The following is a 25,242-nucleotide window of genomic DNA, read 5'->3' as shown; positions in this document are numbered from 1 at the left end:
CCACCAGCTAGTAGGATGAGTAAGCCTTAGTGATTTAGAAAATCCACCAGCCAGTAGGAGGAGTAAGCCTTAGTGATTTAGAAAACCCACCAGCATGGATAAGGTGCTGCTGGCAAAGAAACAAAATCAGGGCAAATCTTTTATCGAAACCATGATAATTAGTTGCTGGCAGTGTCTAAAGGGTGCCGCTCTGCACAAGGAATGGTGTCACCTTGTAGAGGGTTGGGTCCTACGGCTCTATTTCCGTAATCATAATAGGTATTAAGTTCACAGCTGCCAGTTCGATATGGTGACACTATCATTAAGCCGCCAACAGGGCATGATGATGATGATGATGATGATGATGATGATGGCTCTTTTTCCCATTTTATCTTACCTGTTGAGGTTGAACAGTTTGATGACAAGTTTCACTGAGGTGCATAAATATTTTATTGTCACATTCAACATTCTTTCATATTCAAAAGGCATTTAAGGCAATCACTGGTCTGTGTAAAATGACAGGGAGGAAGTCTGTATGCCTTCATACAGCAGTGATACTACTGAACATGATAACAACACAAGACAACGCACATCATCACTTAAATATAAAGGCATCTTTGGATAGAAAAAACCTGGATAATTGGCAGCATCATAAACATAAACATAAATTCTCATCTGTAAAAGATAATCAGGATCACTGTTATCCTAATGACTAATTATATAACAGTGACATTTTATTCATATCTGAATATTTCTTGTTTCAGTAACAAGTTCAATTATTTCATCCCTGACCAAAAGCTTTATTCCAATATTGTCTCCAACATATTACAGAAGGATGCAACTGGTCCCTAGTTTGATATAAATTGTTAAATGAGTTAGTTGTACACTTGCTATGCCAAAACATCTACATGGTATTAACTAGCTTCACCTCTATTTAATAATGTTGGTCACATTAAAAGCAGTTTTATAGCTGTCATATGCAAGTTACACACTGGTTATACCAAATAATAACATGTTATGCACTGGTTATTTGTTAATAATAATACCTAAATAGCCATGAGGACGCTTGTCTTCTATCCAGTACTTGACTGGCCTTTGCATGTGTTTGTGATGGATGCCACCAGTGGCGCAGGATAGTCTCATTTCGAGAACACCTGGTATCATCACTATTTGATAGTTATATATAAACACATGCTCATGACATAGTTGCAATCGTACCATCATGATTTCTTATGAATATGGAAAGGGTTTTGTCTCGTTTATTGTCTTTTACCTCAAACATGGTATAAAGTTGGCCAACTTAAATGTTGTACGTCATATAATAATAATAATAATAATAATAATAATAATAATAATAATAAAGAGACAAAACCCTTTCCATATCCAATAGAAATCTCTGCATAAATCATAGTCAATCGTACGACTCCGACTACATCATGAGCATGTGTTTATGAATCAATATCAAATAGTAATGATACCATGTGTTCGCGAAAAGGTTAGCGTATCCTGCCCCACCGGTGGCACCTGTCACAAACACATGCAAAGGCAATTTAATTGTTCACCTGAAAAAACACAGGAACATATGATACTCGTCAAAATAGGGAATAGCATCGGTCATCAATTTTGGCACTGTTTGTTTTGTTTCATAAAACATGTCAAACATCAATGGAACTAAAACTATTTCAACAAAAAGTCACTTGGCAATTATACATCTGCTCTGCAGCTGTTTTCTTAAAAATTGTGTGTTACACACAACAAAATATGGACTGTCCTGTAAATTTTCAGTCTGCACAGGAGGTGACTATTGGAGCAGGGCACTTAATATGTCAAATATGGTAAATGTTACGTTTGGACTTCAACAACCTCCAGCATGGCTCTGACATCTTCCAAGTTCTCTACTGGCACATACAACATACACCTTGCAGGCCTGACCAAAATGAAAACATCTGGCAAAACTTCAGTGACTAGTTTCTCAACCATGAGCAAGGCTATTTGTAAAATAACAGACAATTCGTATCCAACTGCAAAATCTGGTTATACTCTAAAATAGGACATGGCTCTGAGAGTGTAACACAACATTCATAGCAACTCAGATAACTCTTGCTTAATTCAATGTTTCTGTGGGGTGAAATCGAATCTATAATTGAAACTCGGATTCAATGATGCATGATGTTGAAACTGTCAAAAAAAGAAAGAAAAACCTTTAATGTTTGAGCAAGTGAATATTCCATCATTAAAAATAGTTTAACATTGTTAATAATGGTTGGCAGATACTCTTAGCCAACATGTTAACATAAAGTTAGCAAAACAACAGAATAAAAATAATTCTCAGGGCTGATTGAGCTTGAGTTTCTGAGAGGAGAAAATCATATGAAAAAATGTAACAATCTGACACAAAATACAAATAAAACATATTTCTACAAAACCCTAGTCATCTGCATTTTGAAAGAGGAAACTGCTACTAGGGTAAAAAACAAAGGAGATTTGAGCAAGTCCATTTTCGACAGTTTGGTGTCAAAATTCACACAAAAACCTTTTCAATGTTCTCAGGAACATGTTCACATCATGTTACTGAAGCACGTGCACCTACAGCTTTTAGGAAACGGTAGTGCATTTTGTGAAACAAGTTAACAAGCAATTGTAATATGAATTCAAAAACTCCATGAAACGTTTTGTAGTCACGTTATACCAGTTGTATAATAACCACATCACCAAAACAAGTCTGTGGAAGTATTGTCTCACATATTTGCACTTAGCATACCCAATCACCAATACAACTTGAAACGTGTAAGTCTTGTATGCTTCAGGCCGCCTTGATTGGCAGGTGCTGAAGCTGGAACAATATACAAGACCAGCTCCACACCGTCCACACTGGCCTGCCTGCTAGTGGGGGACCCCATGGGCTTGAGAAATACAAGCAATGCTTTTTGCTTCATCTTCTCCTATCTATTATGATAAATACCCTGGACCCATGCCACAAAACAACAAAAAACCTAAAAAGCTCTTAAAACTAAAAAAAAACTAAAACCACACCAACACTCCCTGAGATCCTCCCCATTTTTTTGCATGGCATTTTTCAAAATTCCAAATTATTATCCAAATTTAATTAAGCAACAAACAAAAAAAATCCAACAGGTTGCCATACCTCTTCAGACAACTCTTTTTCGACCAATCCACTAATGGCCTGGCAGGCCTATGTGGGAAATACGCAATATTTCGGAAAGCGCACATAAAACCCCTAACTCAGTCAGTCATTCGCCACAAAATTTTCTTTTCAGAAGTGATGTCCACATGTCCATCTTATCACGGTACGTGATGCTCTCACTCAATCTGAACTGATAGCTAATTGTAGCAGCATTTCAAATATGGTTCAAAATGAAGCTATTGAAGCCAATGAATCCAGGGTATTGACAACAGAATGGGATAGAATACACTAGAAAAAAGACAATGGTGAGCATGATGCAAATGGTAAAAATGTTCTGGTTGATGAATAAAGTTCTAAATTTATACCATGTGTATACATACCGTCGTGATCAGACTAAGCATGACAAAAATGTAACTTCAATCTGAAATTTTACAAAGCTTTTCACAATACTCCGTAGAAAATTTAAAGATTTTTATTGTATTGTGAAACCCAAAATGCAGGATGTTATTTCCGGCTTCAAACCCAGACCTTCAGCATCACAAGTAAACCCCTTGCCCACAAGACTACCCCACTGCCACTAAACTGAATGAACTGATCAACAGAGAGTGCAGTCAACAGTGAACACAATCAATTAACATGTCATCATTAATAGGGTCAGATCACAAGATCAAGTTACACAATCATCAAAATATGATCAAAACATATTGAGCAGCATGTACAAATCTAAACATGAAACCATGACAACTGAGCAAATCCATGAGAATAGGGTCACTTAAAGATGTATGCTGGTAAGAATCAAAATGCTGCCTCATTTTGAAACAAGAACTTTGGACACAGCAACTTGAAGAAAAAACAAATTGGTCTGCGGAGTGTGGAATGATGGGAGAAACTGCAAAGGAACACAATCAGAACATCTGTCAACATGTTTGCTGTCAAAATACAGCACATTTGCTCCATAACGTGTTTTACATACATGTTCACCAAATATGGCACAAATGTTGAATAAAATTAAAAACTTGAGACTTCAAAATGTTTTCATTTAATTCATCCCTCAGCAAAACCTTGGAGTGTTAGCTTAAACAGAAACTGTTTTGAAATGTTATTCCATTTATATTTTGACCATGGACCATGTGAATTCGGAGGATTAAATGTGTGAACATTGTAATGAAAAACTAAGAGGCTAAAACAGTGTAAGTTTGTTTGGAGGATATATTATGGTAGATCAATACCATCATCACGACATATATAAAACTCATTTCAGAAAAGACAACAAATATAAATATACTGGCATAAATCTGGTTATCCACTCAATCCACTATGTTAAGAATCAAAAACACACAAAACTGCATCCTGTAAATTAAACTTTTCACATGGAAAAGTACAACATTGCGTTTATAATGGATGAGACTGTGGAGGTCAAGTTTGTGGACAATGGAATATAGAAGGAACACTGATTAAGTAAACATGACAATAAAAAGACGTGTAACACAGCCAGCCAAGAACGCTTTACAGGCAAAACACGGACCTGTTGCCCTGGTGATGATCACCTGAAGAAATAACAGGTATTAAGGCACATAAAACACTTAGACATACATGTACAGAAGTACCAAGAACACAGTAAATACTTAACCAAAAAACTATATACTTGTTAATACTTTTCAATATTGCCAAAATTAATAAAAACATCTACTAATATTGTTTAGCTGACTTGCAAGTAATTTTTGTCAATTTGTTCCTGTTTGAGCCAGTCCCAAAATGATGAAATTCAAATTTTGAATACCTGGTACTTAATGTTTGCAACATTACAATATTCCACAGAGACACGACAATCATAAATGTTATCTATAGAATTATTAATTAAATATTCAATTATTTCATTGATTTAACTAATTCCCTCTCCATATGCTGCCACTTTCCAGAGTTACCACGGTCGAAACATAAATATTAACATAGTCAGTCATCTGACATTTCTCACTCATGTCTTACTGTCCATGGCCATGATCCATCTAATATTAAAATATAACCATTTAGTTTAGGAATAATTAACTGTATAAACATAAACATCAATCAAACAGACAGACACCCAAGGCTATATACAACACAGGTAGTAGGTATGCAGCCAAATTCACACAAAACATGAACAAATAGAAGCACCAATAAAATCTATAAAACTGTTGTTTTTCTTGAACTAAAACTTATCCATATAATTGCATGTAAGTTAATTCTCTGAGGATAAATATGGGTAAAATAGAATTTCTTTGGAAAGACATAAAATCAAGTTCCAAGCACGAACACAAGTCTGGTTTGAACAATGAACAATACAGGTGGCAAGGCAATAGGTCCTGCATAACATGATTAAGACTTAGCACAAATCTGCTCAAAATATAATCTTCAGATAAGAGGCTTGAGGATAAATATCATTTATGGATAAGCGAGCAAACAACATTCTAAGATTAGTGATAATCCATACGTCCATGTTAACACATTTAAGAATACCTGCTGGTAGTGTGCAATCGACTGAGCAACTGGAAGGGTCATGCATGGAGTGTTTGGGAGTGTTGTTGTGACATAATGTAACTCAATCTACCTCGAAAACAGGGCATAATAGACACAAGTTATAACATTGAAGATATGGAATTATCATATAAAAAACAAGAAGGGAATCAATTCCCAGTGTTGTCTATGTTGCATACTTCACCCTCCTGAACAAACAGGTGGGAACTGGGGTGGGAACAGGTGGGAACAGGGGTGGGAAAAAGGGTGGGAACGGGTGGGAACAGGGGTGGGGAAAAAGGGTGGGAACGGGTGAGAACAGGGGTGGGAACTGGAGTGGGAACAGGGGTTTGGAACGGGTGGGAACGGGGGTGGGAACATGGGTGGGAACGGGGGCAGGGGTGAGAACAGGGGTGGGAACGGGGGTGGGAAAAAGGGTGGGAACGGGTGAGAACAGGGGTGGGGAAAAGGGGTTTGGAACAGGGGTGGGAAAAAGGGGTGGAAACAGGGGTGGGAAAAAGGGTGGAAACAGGGGTGGGAAAAAGGGTAGGAACAGGGGTGGGAACAGGCACATGAAGTCTCAGCTTCACTGACTGTTTTATATTTTCTAATATGGCTGCTGTCAGCCATGTTTGACTTTTGATCAAGTTGCCTCAAAGAAAACTCAGAACTACCCAGTTCCAAGTACACGGAGAAGATTTTTTCATTTTTCTTATTTTTTCAAAAGTCCATGATATCTACCTGGCAACTTTATTGAAATTCCATTTATGGTGCTATAGACAAAACGTGTACCCTACTGTAAGAAACATCCACACAGCTGAACCCACGAATCCATTTCAGAGAGAAATTGAAAATGTAAAACGTTTATGTATGCCTTCACCGATAGATGACTTTGACTTGCCACAACATCAGCCCTACCACCTTTCAGGCCTGGTCAGATGATAGCGCTTCAGAAACATCTGTCTTCAAGGACGTCTATTCAGCAGACATCATTAATGTAATGCTTTTGATATTTGGTCATTTTGTACCAGGCGTTTTATCAACAAACAATTCTCTCACCTAACTTGTACATCGAAACACGGTCAAGTATACATAGAACATTGATCAGGAAAATGACATACTTAATTTATCAAGATAAGACACTGAGCTACACCATGGACACGTGTGTACACCAGCATGTGTTAGGGATATTACCAGCTCAGTTTCTCTTATCAGGGCCCTCCATGTGGACTAGAAATGAACAGAGGTAGAGATAGCACAGGGCCTGTATACAGATATCATTACTTCCCAGATCAGATTTCCAAGATTCTGGTATAATAATATTTATTAATTTGTTTCTGCAATCCTGAATGAAGGCAATCATTCTGGTATTGTGTGAAGACATCCTGTATGGAAAGGAATATAATTACTGATATTGATGTTTGTAACTTTCATAACAATAGATAGAGACCTAAATCCACCTCTATTTATTACAAAGATGACGCCACACATACACAACCATGAACCAGTATGCCAGAAAGGTTTTAATTCATTACAGGCAAGCTCTATGGGAAAAAAAATCAGAATGAGTTGTGCAAACAAACTGGTTATGTTGGGATCAGTGCGCACATGTGAATTTGAGAATTTGAAAAATCTGTTACATGTTAAATAAACATAGAAACAAGCCTTGTGGTCTTAAAAACAAAACTGTACATGTAAACTGAATTGCTACCTTATATCAGAAAATCTGACTTGTCAAGCATGGAGAGCGTGGTCAGTGTACAAGGTTGTGCAATGTTACCCCTTCAAACTGCAAACTATATTTAGATATCTGTACAAGTCCTGGACATGCAATACATAAAAAAATGCACTCACAATAACCAAATATGTTAAAAAAAAGCCTAAAACCCAAGTCAACACTAAATGTATCACCCAGACTTATCAGGGATTCCAAATTTAATGCCCTTGACAGGAAATTTTTGACCCAAAAAATTGCTAATTTGCTAAAACTTGTCAGTGAAAAACAAGTCCCCTCTACAAAACCGTCACTTTAGTTACTAGTGTATAAGGTGAGTTTGGACATCTGTAAATCCAATTTGGGGATATTTACTAACAATTATTGATGTCTTGTGGTCGAATATCGACAAAGTCCCTGTCATCCTCACCCTTTCTGCTTCCTCAACAAAGATCACTCCATCACCCAAAGGAATTTCTCTACTTTTCCCATGTGTCATATGAACTGATATGTCTGTCTATGTTGAGTTGAGGCTGATTTCTAAATGCATTTTAATGTTCATTATTCATGAAAGCCTGATTCATAAAACTATATCACTTTGATGATGGTGCAATTCTTGGTCAGGATTACGTTACAACTTGGGGTGGACATGGTGGATCATGCTCTGATAACCAGTCTTCCCAACTGACTGACACTTTGTATAAGATCCAACCTTGACCTAATGACTCAGAAAATGATTAACCTATGTACCATCTACAAAACGTGACCACTGACGTATATTTTGGAAGACAAGTAAAAGCTAGAATACAGAAAAGACTTCATTAAGCACGTTGAGTAAAAGTAAATGTAAATGTATCTAAAAATGTTAAAAGGTCCAACTTGTCCAGGAAATGACATATTCCAGTGGACGATTGAGACAGACCATATTTCATGGTTGTGTCTTATGTCTGGATAAAAATGGAAATTTTATTAAAAATGAAAGATAAACAAACATCTTAAAATACTTGAACACTCATTACAAAGAAGTAATGTCAAGCTGTTTCTTGAATCAACATCCTAAGATGGCTAAAATTGAACAACATGTCATGACGCTGATATATCAATCAACATTTTAAGAAAAATAAACATTGAGGAAACAAAACAATTCACAGCTGCTACTGCTGCTGACAAGATATAAAAATCTGATGAACTTTTATCAGGCAAGCTCACTGTGGGGGACATTGTGTGTAAAAGAAACATATATATTGCCTTAAAATGGCCATACCTTAGTTATCAGTAGTCAACCTCACAAACTGAAGTTTCAAGTGTCATGCTTACATCCAGCCTGTGACGTAATACATTAGTGCAAAGCCCAAGTTCAGTGAAATTCTGTTTGGTCCAGTGGGCTGATGACACACAATCAGAAAACTGGCATCGCCTGAAAATGATGACCCGACCGCCCCATGTACATGATGAACACAGATCTGAGGCTGCACAGGGAACTAACAGAACTTATTCAACTGAACTAGTGCCCCAACCTTACACATGTTATAGGCCTTCTCCCTGCCAATACTCATATCACAATAGTAGGAATCAGGTTTATATATGTATTCCCTATACAGTAAGATTCCAAACATATTATTTCAATACTGTGTGAATAGTCAGATTTCATAAGCATGGTCTATTACATGGTTAAATTAGTGAAAAAGGTCAACAAACTGTTTACTGTTAAACAGGAAAATTGTAGTAAATCTAACATATTCTTCTCAATTTTTTAAAGCAATATCGTGATGTTTCATTCTGTTACAAACATTGGACAAGATCGTAAGGAAATGTGTAGATATGAAAACACATTGGTTCATTGGCAATGTCCACTTCCATACCAACATATCTACACAATCATTTACATTCAGTCACCACCTACAAAAGGAACATCCCTGTCAACAGATGAGCCGTGTACAAACAGCTCATCATGACTGGTGAACATCCCTGTCAACAGATGAGCTGTGTATAAACAGCTCATCATGACTGGTGAACATCCCTGTCAACAGATGAGCCATGTACAAACAGCTCATCATGACTGGTGAACATCCCTGTCAACAGATGAGCTGTGCATAAACAGCTCATCATGACTGGTGAACATCCCTCTTCCCTTACATTCATGCTGAGAATCCCCAAATGGGTTGACCACTGTTACTTAATAATGAAATACATACTCGTCACCAACTAATGGTCAAATCACCCTGATTGGCAAATATAATCTAATTGCTCCTCTTCAGTTTAGTATTTTTTCCGTGAAATCCATTCTTGACTCCTTTTCTATGACCGTTGGTGGCAGACTTGTCTTTCCCCTTCACCAGGCTGAAGTGTACGTACTTGTTGAGAACAATAGCACCATAGCAACCAAGGAACGCCCCAACCCAGTATACCAAGACGTGTTCCCATGCCGACGTGCCTTTGCATCCGAAGGACAAACCGGAGGCCATCGCTGGCTGCATGTACATCCCGGTCAGATGAAGTCCTGTGAAGAAATGTGTTATGTCAGCATTATAACAATGAGATAACAGAAGTGACATCAGACTATATCAATCTTAAATGCTGTTTGTTGTTAACGTAGCATTCAGCAATATTCCAGCTACATGATGGCAGCCTGCAAATCAAGTCTGGACCAGACAATCCAGTGACTGACCTGTGAAGATCCGGGGTAGAATAGGCCTTCAGCAACCCATTCTTGCCGTAAAAAGTGACTATGCTTGTCATAAGAGGTGACAAGCGGGATTGGGTGGACAGGCTCGCTGACCTGGTTGATGGATATCATTGTATCCCAATTGCATGGATCAATGCTCAGGATGTCAATCACTGGGTTGTCTGGTCCAGACTCAATTGTTTACAGACCGCTGTCATATATCTGAAATATTGCTGAGTACGGCGTTTAACATCAAACAAACAAACAATCCAGTGATTGATATAATGAGCAACAATCTGATGACAAGGGACTGACCATTCAATATTCTGAAGAGGCATGGCATATATTAAAAAAAATTGTCCTCAGGATTTACACAGAAAAGACGAAACAATTCACTGGACATGCGGGATGTCCTGCAAATATGATTTAAAAAAATAATTTTAGGACTCCTCCTTCCAAAGAAAATAATGTACTTTGAAGCAGTGACCGAAACAATGTTCTGTGCCTTGCACAAATCCCAGCCTGTATTAAATGATGGATCACGAAGGACTTGTCAGCGTCATGGAAGAACATTTTTTTAATTAAACCTCCTGATTCACTCTGCCACTGGTAAGATAAAAATGGTAAAATACATTGCAATTTTCTGCATCTACAGACAGGTACAACGGGGCAATAAAGGCTAATTCTACCATGAATGTGGAAATTACTCCATTCTGATTGGTCAGTCTTATTCAAACTCCCTCTGAAACTATGGCAGCATCATGGCGGCGGCTAATATTCATAGAAAAGTACTTTTTTCAGCCATTGTCAGTAGGCATATTTAAATAATAATATCTTTTTGGTTTGTTTGTTTAACGCCGCACTCAACAATATTCCAGCTATATGATGGCGGTCTGTACATAATCGAGTCTGGACCAGGCAATCCAGTGATTAATATCATGAGCATCGATCCACGCAATTGGGGTTGATGACATGCATCAACCAGGTCAGCGAGCCTGACCACCCGATTCTGTTAGTCGCCTTTTACGACAAGCATAGTCACCTTTTACGGCAAGCATGGGTTGCTGAAGACCTATTCCACCCCGGAATATGACATGATAATAGTGACACCATTAAGGTGTCAACAAATTGCTCGAGTATATAGAGCATGATATTTTGTTAAATGGCAGTTGTCGGTAATTCCGTAATTAAGATCAAGAACCCACTCAAAACACTGGACTCAACCCATGGCGCTTCACTCAATATATTTACTAACACCAAAGAGTTTGTGTTTTATTTAGTCCTGGTAGAATGGAGATAAATATATTTTGTTTCAATGTAGAGCTAGGTTACCTGTAGACTAAATCCGCACTCAATTTAACATTTGCTGCACATTCGTTTCCAAATTCAATTTGGCACGGTCAAATCTACAGGTAACCTAGCTGTACACTGGAAACACTGTATGCATATCTCCCAATTAGTTAGTGAGGTGATGAACAAATATTAAGAAATATTTTTGCCTTACCAAGGCAAACCAAGATGGTGCCATTCAAGGTCTTCACTGCTTCATCCAGGAGTGAGAATCTGAAGAGAGGTTGATAGGAGAGCCAAGTATCATACAACACTCCCATCATTTCGATGAGGAAGCCCACAAATATGGAAACCTTGAGGTCCGTGTCACAGCCCACTGCTCTCATGCTCTTAACATGATCAGGGTGAAACTCAAGCGACCAGATCAAGTGAACAAGCCGGAATGACGCGAACCCTGCTGCCGTCTGGACAACGATTCTTACAAGAGTCTTAAACAGGGATAACTTTTTGGCAAGGAAGTCTTCAAACACAGACAGCGGTGATGGTGACCCTTCTTTGAACGTGTGCAACGTCAACATCACTAAGGGTACGGCAACTGCACAGTATCCAACATGTCCGGAAAAATTGCGAACAAGTCCATGGCCGTACGGATAGGAGCAAATGACGAGGGTCTTGAAGAAGTCGAGGATGTAGATCTTGAGTGAGTTTGGGAAGAGTTGGTAGGAAATTGTGTAGAACGTGAAACACGCGGTGTATGCGATGATGTAGAACAGGAACGCTGCTATCAGAGGATGGAGGAAGTCAACTGATGGGTCATGCCCCACTGTGATCGCCCATAGCTGTCGCCAGTTCATTTTCTGGAGAGAGAAACAAAAAAATATCAAAAGCAGAAACATCAGCTGAACTAAACTTAGTGAGTGTGGAATAGGGTCACTTTCAATAGCACATCCGTTTTATTGCAGATATGGTGATCATGGTGATGGTAAATGGAGAATCATTATCAGAGGCAATCTTGTTTTCGAACCTACGATTGGTGGATACTAACAAGACCATGGGACAGAACTCTGCACAACGAATTGTGGCACCTTACTGACCACCATGACACAGTAATCATGGTAACCTCGAACAAAATATTAGTGTGTCACTTTAACCACATGTGTCAGTCATTTTTATTTTCTGCATCAAACTTCCATGCATCAGATGAAGCAGACAATTTTACAGCCGACATTGCATTAAAGAGATAGGTGCAATGTGCACAGAGTTGTTTCATTTTTGTTAGTATGCTTGGTGGGAAGAAAATAAAAAATATTCCTCCCTCAACACTTTTGTCATTATAAAAAAATACTTAAAAAGTCCTTACTTGCCCTCATTATTTACATTCTCCTTCAGTTTTTATTATTTAAAGTCAGAGGTATTTTGAGATTGCATTCAATGTATTAATGCATAACTAATCGCTGGAGCCTCTCACTGTTTATTGGTCCAGTTGTCAGTGAAATACAAGTCACCTCTGATAAGTTTAAGTCACTACAATAACAGGACTTGAGATAATTTAATTGAAACTTGTGAATTTTAACTAACATTTGCTGCCAAATATCAGCCTCTGAGCAGGTCTAGATATATCCCTACTCGTATGTGTGGGGTAGTGTTTGAAATCATTTTTAAACCCAACAAGATGGGAGGGCATGTGACCTATAAAGGCCTGCCCACATTCAGACATTTTAAATATTGAAAAATCGCCATATTGATTCAGTTGAAATAATGCAAATATCTACTTGAGAATAACAAGTTCAACAACAAATCCCCCGGCCACACAACAGCAAAAGGCACAACTTCAGCCCCTGGTGAATACATGTACCAAGTTTGGTGAAAAATCGTTCACGGTATCCAAGTTATGCTCCGGAAGCAAATTACGGAGAGACAGACAGACCAGATGATGACTATAATAAATATGAATGAAACTGAATATGTAGGTAGCCTTAAAGTTATCTGCCAGACAGTCAGACAGGTGGAGTAAAATTTCATTCAACCCAACAGAAATGTTACCAGCCACAGGCAGCCAGGCAGTTATTTCGGACAATGGTGAAGAGCAATTTGAACAACATTTGTGCTTTTTTCAAGAGCTATTCATAAATAACAATCTGACCCCTCAAAAGGTATTCTGCCACCATGTTAAACATGTATTACAGGCACAACGCACTGAAACAGACACGATGAAATTATCACAGCACATCCTTGATCATCCAGTGTACCCTGTCTCCAATCTTTTATGGTAAATAAATACCCTGGACCCATCTCACACAAAAGCCTCGTTTTGAGTCCAGGTCGAAAGACACAACACTAAAACATAGTCATCCAATTGAATAGCAGGATATTGGTAACACCTGGTACTCTGCAGTAACAATATCACATATACTTGTCTTGTATTATGTACTGTTTCAAATACACCCTTGAACACCTGGTAGCAAAAGGACTACCGCCTGTCTCCGAATAGGTTTCACAGCAACCCAAGCTTGCCATAAAAGGCGACCTTGCTTGTTGTAAGAGGCGAACAGGATTGGGTGGTCAGGCTTGCTGACTTGGTTGATGTATGTCATCGTATCCCAAATACTCATTATGTCAAGCACTGGATTGTCTGGTCCAGACTGTCACGTAGCTGGAATATTGCTGAGTGGTGTTAAACAACAAACAAACAAACAAACAAACAAACAAACAAACAAACCTCGCCTGTCTTCATACTCAAGAAACATCTGTTTCAGATGGAAGTTCATTCTGATTTATAGTAAAACATTCATTTTAAATATGTCTAGGCTTGCTTGAACGAGGCCTCTTAGATGCTGCATATGGTTCCAGGCAAAACTCTTGTTAATAAGAGTTATTCTGAGTTGTTGTTGAGTGTAAACTGTGCTATGTAAGCCACACAAGTGAAGTCTTGGGACATGGATCCAGGGTATGTACAGTCAGATCTAGGGTATGTACAGTCAGATCCAGAGTATGTAGTCAGATCAAGGGTATGTACAGTCAGATCAAGGGTATGTACAGTCAGACCAGGGTATGTAGTCAGATCCAGGGTATGTACAGTCAGATCCAGGGTATGTACAGTCAGATCTAGGGTATGTACAGTCAGATCAAGGGTATGTACAGTCAGATCTAGGGTATATACAGTCAGATCCAGGGATTGTAGTCAGATCCAGGGTATGTAGTCAGATCCAGGTATGTAGTCAGAGCAAGGGTATGTACAGAGAGATCCAGGGTATGTAGTCAGATCCAGGTATGTACAGTCAGATCCAGGGTACGTACAGTCAGATCCAGGGTATGTACAGTCAGATCCAGAGTATGTAGTCAGATCCAGAGTATGTAGTCAGATCCAGGGTATGTACAGTCAGATCCAGGGTATGTACAGTCAGATCCAGGGTATGTAGTCAGATCCAGGGTATGTAGTCAGATTTAGGATATGTAGTTAGATCAAGGGTATGGAGTCAGATCCAGGTTATGTACAGTCAGATCCAGGGTATGTACAGTCAGATCCAGGGTATGTAGTCCGATCCAGGGTACGTACAGTCAGATCTAAGGTATGTAGTCAGATCCAGGGTATGTACAGTCAGATCTAAGGTATGTAGTCAGATCTACGGTATCTACAGTCAGATCTAAGGTATGTAGTCAGATCCAGGGTATGTACAGTCAGATCTAAGGTATGTAGTCAGATCCAGGGTATGTACAGTCAGATCCAGGGTATGTACTGTCAGATCCAGGGTATGTACAGTCAGACCCTGGGTTTGTACAGTCAGATCCAGGGTATGTACAGTCAGATCCAGGGTATGTAGTCAGATCCAGGGTATGATCAGTAACATCCAGGGTATGTTCAGTAAGATCCAGGGTATGTTCAGTAAGATCCAGGGTATGTAGTCAGATCCAGGGTATGTTCAGTAAGATCCAGGGTATGTAGTCAGATCCAGGGTATGTACAGTCCGATCCAGGGTATGTACAGTCCGATCCAGGGTATAAAAAGTCAGATCCAAGGTATGTAGTCAGATCCAGGGTTTGTAGTCAGATCCAGGGTATGTAGTCAGATCCAGGGTATGTACAGTCAGATCTAGGGTATGTACAGTAAGATCCAGGGTATGTACAGTCAGATCCAGGGTATGTAGTCAGATCCAGGGTATGTACAGTCAGATCAAGGGTATGTAGTCCGATCCAGGGTATGTACAGTCAGATCTAAGGTATGTACAGTCAGATCCAGAGTATGTAGTTAGATCAAGGGTATGTAGTCAGATCCAGGGTATGTACAGTCAGATCCAGGGTATGTACAGTCAGATCCAGGGTATGTACAGTCAGATCCAGGGTATGTAGTCCGATCCAGGGTATGTACAGTCAGATCTAAGGTATGTCGTCAGATCCAGGGTATGTACAGTCAGATCTAAGGTATGTAGTCAGATCCAGGGTATGTACAGTCAGATCCAGGGTATGTACAGTCAGATCCAGGGTATGTAGTCAGATCCAGGGTATGTTCAGTAAGATCCAGGGTATGTAGTCAGATCCAGGGTATGTACAGTCAGATCCAGGGTATGTACAGTCAGATCCAGGGTATGTACAGTCCGATCCAGGGTATGAACAGTCCGATCCAGGGTATATAGTCAGATCCAGGGTTTGTAGTCAGATCCAGGGTATGTAGTCAGATCCAGGGTATGTACAGTCAGATCTAGGGTATGTACAGTAAGATCCAGGGTATGTACAGTCAGATCCAGGGTATGTAGTCAGATCCAGGGTATGTACAGTCAGATCCAGGGTATGTACAGTGAGATCAAGGGTATGTACAGTCAGATCCAGGGTATGTAGTCAGATCCAGGGTATGTACAGTCAGATCCAGGGTATGTACAGTCAGATCTAAGGTATGTAGTCAGATCCAGGGTATGTACAGTCAGATCCAGGGTATGTACAGTCAGATCTAGGGTATGTACAGTAAGATCAAGGGTATGTAGTCAGATCCAGGGTATGTAGTCACATCCAGGGCATGTAGTCAGATCCAGGGTATGTACAGTCAGATCAAGGGTATGTAGTCAGATCCAGGGTATGTACAGTCAGATCCAGAGTATGTACAGTCAGATCCAGGGTATGAACAGTCAGATCCAGGGTATGTTCAGTAAGATCCAGGGTATGTAGTCAGATCCAGGGTATGTACAGTCAGATCCAGGGTATGTACAGTCAGATCCAGGGTATGTACAGTCCAATCCAGGGTATGAACAGTCAGATCCAGGGTATGTAGTCAGATCCAGGGTTTGTAGTCAGATCCAGGGTATGTAGTCAGATCCAGGGTATGTACAGTCAGATCTAGGGTATGTACAGTAAGATCCAGGGTATGTACAGTCAGATCCAGGGTATGTAGTCAGATCCAGGGTATGTACAGTCAGATCCAGGGTATGTACAGTCAGATCAAGGGTATGTACAGGCAGATCCAGGGTATGTAGTCAGATCCAGGGTATGTACAGTCAGATCCAGGGTATGTGCAGTCAGATCTAAGGTATGTAGTCAGATCCAGGGTATGTACAGTCAGATCCAGGGTATGTACAGTCAGATCCAGGGTATGTACAGTCAGATCCAGGGTATGTTCAGTAAGATCCAGGGTAAGTAGTCAGATCCAGGGTATGTTGTCCGATCCAGGGTATGTACAGTCAGATCTAAGGTATGTAGTCAGATCCAGGGTATGTACAGTCAGATCTAAGGTATGTAGTCAGATCCAGGGTGTGTACAGTCAGATCTAAGGTATGTAGTCAGATCCAGGGTATGTACAGTCAGATCCAGGGTATGTACAGTCAGATCCAGGGTATGTTCAGTCAGATCCAGGGTATGTAGTCAGATCTAGGGTATTTACAGTCAGATCCAGGGTATGTACAGTCAGATCTAGGGTATGTACAGTCAGATCAAGGGTAGGTACAGTCAGATCCAGGGTAAGTAGTCAGATCCAGGGTATGTACAGTCCGATCCAGGGTATGAACAGTCAGATCCAGGGTATGTAGTCAGATCCAGGGTTTGTAGTCAGATCCAGGGTAAGTACAGTCAGATCCAGGGTATGTAGTCAGATCCAGGGTATGTACAGTCAGATCCAGGGTATGTACAGTCAGATCCAGGGTATGTACAGTCAGATCCAGGGTATGTACAGTCAGATCAAGAGTATGTACAGTCAGATCCAGGGTATGTAGTCAGATCCAGGGTATGTTCAGTAAGATCCAGGGTATGTTCAGTAAGATCCAGGGTATGTTCAGTAAGATCCAGGGTATGTAGTCAGATCCAGGGTATGTAGTCAGATCCAGGGTATGTTCAGTAAGATCCAGGGTATGTACAGTCAGATCAAGGGTATGTACAGTCAGATCCAGGGTATGTACAGTCAGATCCAGGGTATGTACAGTCAGATCAAGAGTATGTATTGTCAAACACTGTTGAGTCAAAGTTGAAGGGACCTAAGTAAATACTTCGAGTTATGCAAGGTTCAACAAAACAGAAAATGATGACTAAAGAAAGTATATGCAGGAACCAAACTTTTACATCGAGTCAGTCAGTATGTTTCTACAAAATCAAAGTTCGACACAACAGTGTTTGAGTGTATATCATAATCGAATGGAGAGGTAATAATACAATGGGTAATCGAGGATGGTCACAGCCATCACTTACATCTACAAAGTCATCAAGCCAGTGATGGGATGTATGTTCTGCTGCTGTTTAGCAATGTTTTAAGTAAGAACAAACGCAAAAGATGTTAAAGACAGTTTGAGCAAGTAGATAGCTGCAGCAAATAAAATTACTGCTGGTATTGTGGCACTAAGCTATTCAAACAACACCGCTGTTATTGTGACATATGTTCTGTAATTGTTTTATGCATTGATTTCTATCCAGTTAAACACAGCCGTGCATGGTTGAACACTGTGGGGTCTACTTCAAACTTACTACTCAATCACTTCACGGAACAATCCTTGGCACACTTGCATAACTGAGAACAAAGAAAACAAAACAATTTTGAACCAGAATGAATTTTTAGTTGAGATATGGTTGCCCAAACGCTGGTACTGTTTTCACTACAAAACAATTGGATAACTTCAGATTGTTGCTTCCTGCTTGTCAATGAAATGAACATCTGATGGTGGTAAACATGCCTCCTATATGATCTATAATTGTCCTCGCAAATATTTCCCCGTAAAGTCGACAATGGACAGAAATACATAAATAATAGTGTAATTTCTCCTGAAGTAGACAATCAACAAAAATATAAGTACTAATGTTATGTTTTGTTAATACTAACGTATTATTTATAAATATGTGCAGAGAAATAATTAATGTTCGAAAATAGGATATCCGGGGATATATCCATATAATCTTGCACCATTATTTGCAACATTATTCAAGTCACAAGTACCGAAAATTAAATACAGTTTCCACTGTGTGAAGTTGAAATATCTCTGAAAATTAGCAAAATCTCATTACACGACAAAAAATCTCACTGGACCAGAGGAGATTTTCTCTCATAGGTAAAATATTACACGATAATCCCTGCAATATCACAGCGTGGGACACCAGAAATGGGCTTGAAATGGGCTTCACAAATTGTACCCATGGGGGAATCGAACACGGGTCTTGGGTGTGCCGAGCAAACTCTTTAATCTCTAGACTACCAGACCGCCCCTCATGTTTATTGATAAATCAGGGTCATTCACTGCAAACCAACAAATATCTGAAATACTTTGCAATCTGAATGATTTTCATGTCCATATTCAGCTCATTATGTTAATGCCATAAGCTTACATGCTGACATGCCCCAGCTTGAAGTTTGGTATCGTTTTCAGTAAATTTTAGTGTTATAACATAAATGTTTACTACAAGATATCATAATTATCAGATCTTTTACCCTGATACGATACCTCTTCATGTAAAGATCTGGTGACCCCGATCAGGAGGTAGTGTCAATTGAACATTCAGCATCAAGACTTCTCATTTCTCAGTACAAGTGTGCAAAAGATTCCGACCAGCATATCTGATCTCTTTCCCTGAACACAACCCAAGCAACAACTTCTGGATGAAGGTTATATAGGCCATGCCTCCATTCTTATGTTGGGTAGCCTAGTGGTTAAAGCGTTTGCTCATCACGCTGAAGACCTGGTTTCGATTCCTGACATGGGTACAATGTGTGAAGCCCACTTCTGGTGTTCCCCGCCGTGATATTGCTGGAATATTGCTAAAAGCACATCAGAGCTCCAGATAACTTTTTTGATCAATTGAGTTTTTACTCTAATGTTTCCATTTAAATGGGGTTATTACATTCTTCATTGGGTAATCAATATTTTTTCACTCATCTATTCATCACTCATTATATTGGGTTTTCCTAAAATTAGTGAACATTTTAAGAAAAGCTTCATTGGGTATTTATGCAAGCTGTTTTTATACATTTGAGTTTTTCATTTTATGCATGCGTTTCTGTATGCAAGTTAATTGAAAGTGATTGGGTGTGGAATATTTTGTGGGATCAGGGAGGTATTTTATGCAAATACACTGCTTATCTGTAGCTCTGAACGTAAAATTAAACTGACTCTCCCACTCTCCTCTTGTGGATGTTATCAGGGTATGAAACTCCCTAAAATTTCAGCCAGACCACAGGACTGGCTAGCTAAAATACTGGCCAGCCCTGACCAAAACCTGCCGGCCCACTATAATCATATGTTTCTCAGGATAAGCTAACATTTCTTTTTGGTTACATTTTATCATTCATCTTTACATGTGAATTAATGCTTATCATCGGGAAATATTTAGAATATTTTCACATATGAAATATAACCCGACCGTCGGGCAGGGGGATTTGAAAATCTGGCAGCCCAAGTTGAAATCAACCCGTCTCGGACGGTCAGGCAGGCAGGTATTTTGAACACTGATGTTATACACCTGTTACATCTGACTGCCATCTACACCCAACAGGGGAGTACCACCTGGTAGTCGTGGGACAATAAACTGATGCATTGATAGATCGCAATGTTTTACTTCTCAATATAAGAATCGATCACAGTTGCACACTAAGTAAACAATATTGATTCTTAACTTTAATGCTTGCTTTTATAATTGTTACACCAAACAGTGATTAGTAGTGAAAACGTAAAAACTTTCACCCGTTGTACCGAGCACAAGTATCGTGACACATATCTGATCGTGAGCAAGCTATTGTGATACCTATCAGATTGCACAGTTTGTTAATCGTCCCTGCTCTACTATCTAGGCAGGGTTAAAAAAAGACATCGGCCAATAGGCCCCATGCCAACAGATTTGTTCTTGGGCTGATAATTTTACATTTCAGCAGGCCCTTACAGCCTGAAGTTTTTTCAAGTAATAATTTATTAAGCATTATTTAAGTAATGTGATTAACACTTTAATTTGTATAAGCAGTAGGATTAGATCTTTCAAATGGTTAGTAGCCTGCAACCTCGGGGTATCGCGGTACTTGTCATGTACACTAAACAGAACAAAATGCACTCACTAACCTTTATGATTATTCGTGTTCTCTGTATCAGATATCATTCATGTTATCAAACAACGCATATTTTACTGATAAAAGTTAATTATTTACATTAGTAGCTCCGAGTAAAAGCCGGGCCTCGCGCTCTGTTTGACAAGGGAGAGAACTCCATCATATCGCGGTACAGAGAAAAGTTGTGTATGGAGGTCCGAATTGGACATAAATCTACAAACCACTTGGTATGATCATGCCAGACATCAGTGATTTGTCCAGACAAGTGCAAAGACAGCACAAGTAAAATTCTAAATGTGTTATCGGCAATATGTATTCAATGCATTTTCACCGAAAAGTAAGAGAAAAATATTTTTATAAGTCAACAACAAAATATCAGAAATGATATTTTAAGATTGTCTAAAAAAAATTGGGTGGCAATAATTTGTCACAAAATGGAAAAACGTTAAAAGCCAACAATAAATATATAAAAAGCACCCCTAGTATGCCCAAAGTATGTTTTTATCTTTTGATTACTAGTGAAGAACGTATTTCTAAGTTTGGCATTATGGCCCTTATGATCTCCCAATAGATTCTGGGCACAGAGCGGGAAAAAATGTACAGACTACATAACTTCCGTTACCTCATTAGTCGCCATGAATATGCAGATGATCTAGTTCAGGTCGATAGAGAAAGTTTACTTGGGGAACTGCGGGTTATATCGTTGGCCATGGATAGATGGGGGTAAGGCAATATTACAACAGATGCCAGAAATATGTATCAACGGATTAATAACTCCTTACTTACAGCAGACAGAACATTCCGAGGAAATTGAAATTGTTTACGAAGTGAGCACTTCCTGGTTACCGATTTGCATTAATAGACAGCCGCTAAGAGGCATGTCCCGCGTGAACTATCGGAAATCACAAATGCCGCGATACGATGAATGCCGCGGTACCATGGGGTCCGAGTATACATGTAGTCGCAAAGATGTTTTACAAGCTGATAATTTCCTGATAAATGTAGGCTTCATCTGTCACCACAGAGTCTCTGGGAACTCGGTGTGATAGCTTCTGGTTGGTTGTGTTTTGTTATTAATATTGCAAGAATTTGTCTCCCTGCTTCAGCTAACATTTTGGGGTTCACAGTGTTTCTACTGGGCCTACAGTTGTTTAAATGTCCTGGCCCTTAGGGCTCACGGTTCACACTGCTGAGTTTCAGACACTGCATCTAGGGATATTTGTGTTCATTAACTTGTGGTTTTCTTTTGTACAAATCAAGATTTCAGAATCAAGATGGTAAAGACATGCAGATGAATCATCTTAGAAAGCAGACATCTGATTGACTCAAGAACACAAGTATCCTTCAGTCAGATTGGGTGATCAAAGTTCTTTAAGTGCTCACGTGACTTGACCTCCTATGGACACGATAGAGGGTCAGGTCTTCATTCACAGACTTATCATGTCAAAATACACGATCTGATTACGAGTTTGGTGGAAAGTATAAGCTGATTATACTTGACCAGAAAACATTTAATAGACTCAAGATTCAGACTGCAGCGCGTCACGTCACAGACTGCATAATTGGGAATGCTATTCCTGTTTGCTAGGGATACATGGAGTGTTTATTTCATGGGATACTGGGAGTGTTGAGAGCAGTGAGACACCGTTACAGGACCAGGCAAACAAGTGTGGGATGTTTTCTGTTTCAATGGAATGCAGAAATACCAGATTGTAGAAGTACTTATGAACTTAAACTCTGTTCGTTTGCTTGTTGTTTAAAGCCGCACTCAGCAATATTCCAGCTATATGATGGCAGTCTGTAAATAATTGAGTCTGGACGTATCCACGTAATTGGGAAACAATAACATGCATCAATCAAGACAACGAGCCTGACCACCCGATCCCATGAGTTGCCGTTTACGACAAGCATAGTTGCCTTTCACGGCAAGCATGGGCTGCTGGATACATATCTACCCCAGATTTCACAGGTCACAAATATACTGAAGATGATCGAGCTTGTATACCTAATTTAGATAATACACAATTTACTGTTAAGACTTTGATAAGAGAATACCATTTATAGATAATAATGTTGATTCTGCATACAACATGTTGAGCTACAGCTATTATAACATATATTTACATAATCGAGGTTATAACTATATCTATGAGTCTATGATAAGTTTGATAATGCTCCAAATAGAATTTATGTTTTTACATTTTTTTGTGAATTTACATACCAGTTATTGCCATGACAGCTGTGATATATATTAACAACGAATGACAGAATAGGTGCAATGTTTCAGAACATCACAATATATTCAATTAGCTATCTGTACAAAAACTAAACAACTATAAAATAAAAACAGCAATATAATGTTTCTAATTAAGACTTTTTATTATTCAAATAGTGTATGAGTCTTTTTGGCATTCAGACGTTGTATGTCAACATGACAAGGAGTAGTATGGTTATAACACCTAAACATCAATGTATAAGGTATTATAATAATTATACCAAAGACGTATAAAGATGTATGGATGTCTTTGATCAGACAAACACAACGTTTGGGGCTAATTCTATCATAAAGGAACACTTAAATAGTCTCGAGACCCGGGAAAATCTGGGTTAGAATTAGTCTACAGCAACCCATGCTTGTCGTTTGAGGCAACTATGCTTGTCATAAGAGGCGACTAAGGGGATCGAGTAGACTAAAATCTGAAAAGTAGATATCATACAGAAAAAAAACAGTTGTTAAATTATCTTAACAAAAAATATAATAAAAAGGAGCGCAGAGACTCTCTTCATTTTCAGATCGGTTGGTCAGTCTCGCTGACTTGGATAATGCAAAGCAGCAAATTCCAATTGCCTACATCGATGTTCATGATGTCAATCACTGGATTGTCTGGTTTAGACTCGATTATTGACAGAAACCGTCATACAGTTGGAATATTGCTGAGTGTGGCGTTAAACAACAAACAAACACAAATAGTCCGGAAGCGTTGTGTATGAATAACGATTATGGATTAACCATAATACTCCTTGTCGTGATCAAACAAAGTAGACTGTCAGTAACTTACGTCAACTAGATAAGAGCATGCCTATAAAAGTAACGCAATGATTATGTTACATGTAAACACACACTCGGCGTGGCCCATGGCACGTACCTCTGATAGCCTAAGTCTTCACCTCATTCATAAACTGCTTAAAATTCGATCCTGACTACACAAAAAATCGGCCTAGCCTTGTGCAGCAGGAGTGACAACTAACATACAACTGTAAATCAGAGACTATATCGGTATGTAGTCTCCGTGACAGTCTGTGTAAATGTCCTCCTACCGTGACTTTCCGAATCCAATCGCTGACTGACTGACAACTTGAAGTGAAATCGTGAGTTTTCGAGATGGTACCGGCGTGCGTCCCAGCTCGTGCGAGTCGATCAGTTGACAGGCGCGATGTCGGTGTACAGGTCTACGAATGGGGCTATCTCCTAACTGTTGTCGACCCTCGTGTATTGGAATTCGATGTCACTTTCCCACCGCCGCTTGTAAACATTGCCACGCTCGTCTCACGTCGAGAACAAGTCGGTGACAGCTTGTGCATAGAGCGCATGCGCGGTGCTGCGGCACGACACTTGAATCAGGCCTTTTGATATCAACTGGGTGTTGTATATCACCAGGGGAGGTAACTATCGGATGGAACAACGGAGTGTGGCACAGTCGCGCACAGAGAAAACGATTTCCTTTTCAAGCATTTTGCTCTTTAAATTGTATAGCTTTAGTTTTAGTTTTGTAATTCGTTATGTTCATGCAATCATTGTCTAATACTTTACCAACCTGCACTAGAGAATCTCACTGCCGTTTGCATATTCTACCTGGTGAATCAGTGGTGATTCGTGTGCGTGCGCGTGCGCGTGCGTGTTTACCCCTGAGGCAGACTGACAGAATTTGTTAAAGTTCGCTCGAGTGAAGACTCAATTTTGTTTTTTCATGTAATTTTTAAAATTATGTACGCAGTTATATACTGACGTTATTAACTTGATCTATACAGGGCAGTGTGACACACATAATATACACGGACGGCGGATGAACACAATGGCGTTAACTTTCAAATACACCAGACAGTCACACACTGAATATACTCGGGACACGAGTGGTTACACTTAGTTATGAAGTACCGCTGAAGAACAGGTCTTCAGCAACCCATGCTTGTCGTATACGTAAAAGGCGGACTATGCTTGTAAAAGGCGACTAACGGGATCGGGTGGTCAGGCTCGCTGACTTGGTTGATACATGTCATCGTATCCCAATTACTTGTATCGATGCTCATGATGTCAATCACTGGGTTGTCTGGTCCAGGCTCGATTATTTACAGACCACCGTCATATAGCTGGAACATTGCTCAATGCGGCGTTAAACATCAAACAAACAAACAACTTAGTTCTAAATACTGGTACCATGACAAGTGCTTTGGGAGTACAC

General features: G+C 39.5%; 1 protein-coding gene across 1 annotated transcript; it reads right to left on the bottom strand.

The window, feature by feature from the left end:
- Nucleotides 1-423: 423 nt before the first annotated feature.
- LOC139464813 (aquaporin-11-like) lies at nucleotides 424-24,343 on the bottom strand. Its single transcript, XM_071246331.1, has 3 exons — nucleotides 24,101-24,343; nucleotides 11,501-12,143; nucleotides 424-9,831 (listed from the first exon to the last, which is right to left on the bottom strand). The coding sequence occupies exons 2-3, from the start codon at nucleotides 12,138-12,140 to the stop codon at nucleotides 9,572-9,574; spliced, it is 900 nt and encodes a 299-aa protein (XP_071102432.1). The 5' UTR covers nucleotides 12,141-12,143; nucleotides 24,101-24,343; the 3' UTR covers nucleotides 424-9,571.
- Between the last annotated feature and the right edge of the window lie 899 nt (nucleotides 24,344-25,242).

The sequence above is a fragment of the Haliotis cracherodii genome, unplaced genomic scaffold, assembly GCF_022045235.1.
Source record: "Haliotis cracherodii isolate W230 unplaced genomic scaffold, xgHalCrac1.p SCAF_17, whole genome shotgun sequence".
Taxonomy (NCBI): domain Eukaryota; kingdom Metazoa; phylum Mollusca; class Gastropoda; order Lepetellida; family Haliotidae; genus Haliotis; species Haliotis cracherodii.
The sequence above is the reverse complement of the archived record's forward strand: the minus strand, read 5'-3'. Positions and strand labels throughout refer to the sequence as shown.

Bases quoted from the DNA above. Each gene is read 5' to 3' on its own strand.
- LOC139464813 (XM_071246331.1), bottom strand. From the start codon at position 12,140: ATGAACTGGCGACAGCTATGGGCGATCACAGTGGGGCATGACCCATCA. The intron at 9,832-11,500 runs GTAAGGCAAAAA...ATTTCTTCACAG, and splicing joins CACCATCTTGGTTTGCCTTG to GACTTCATCTGACCGGGATG.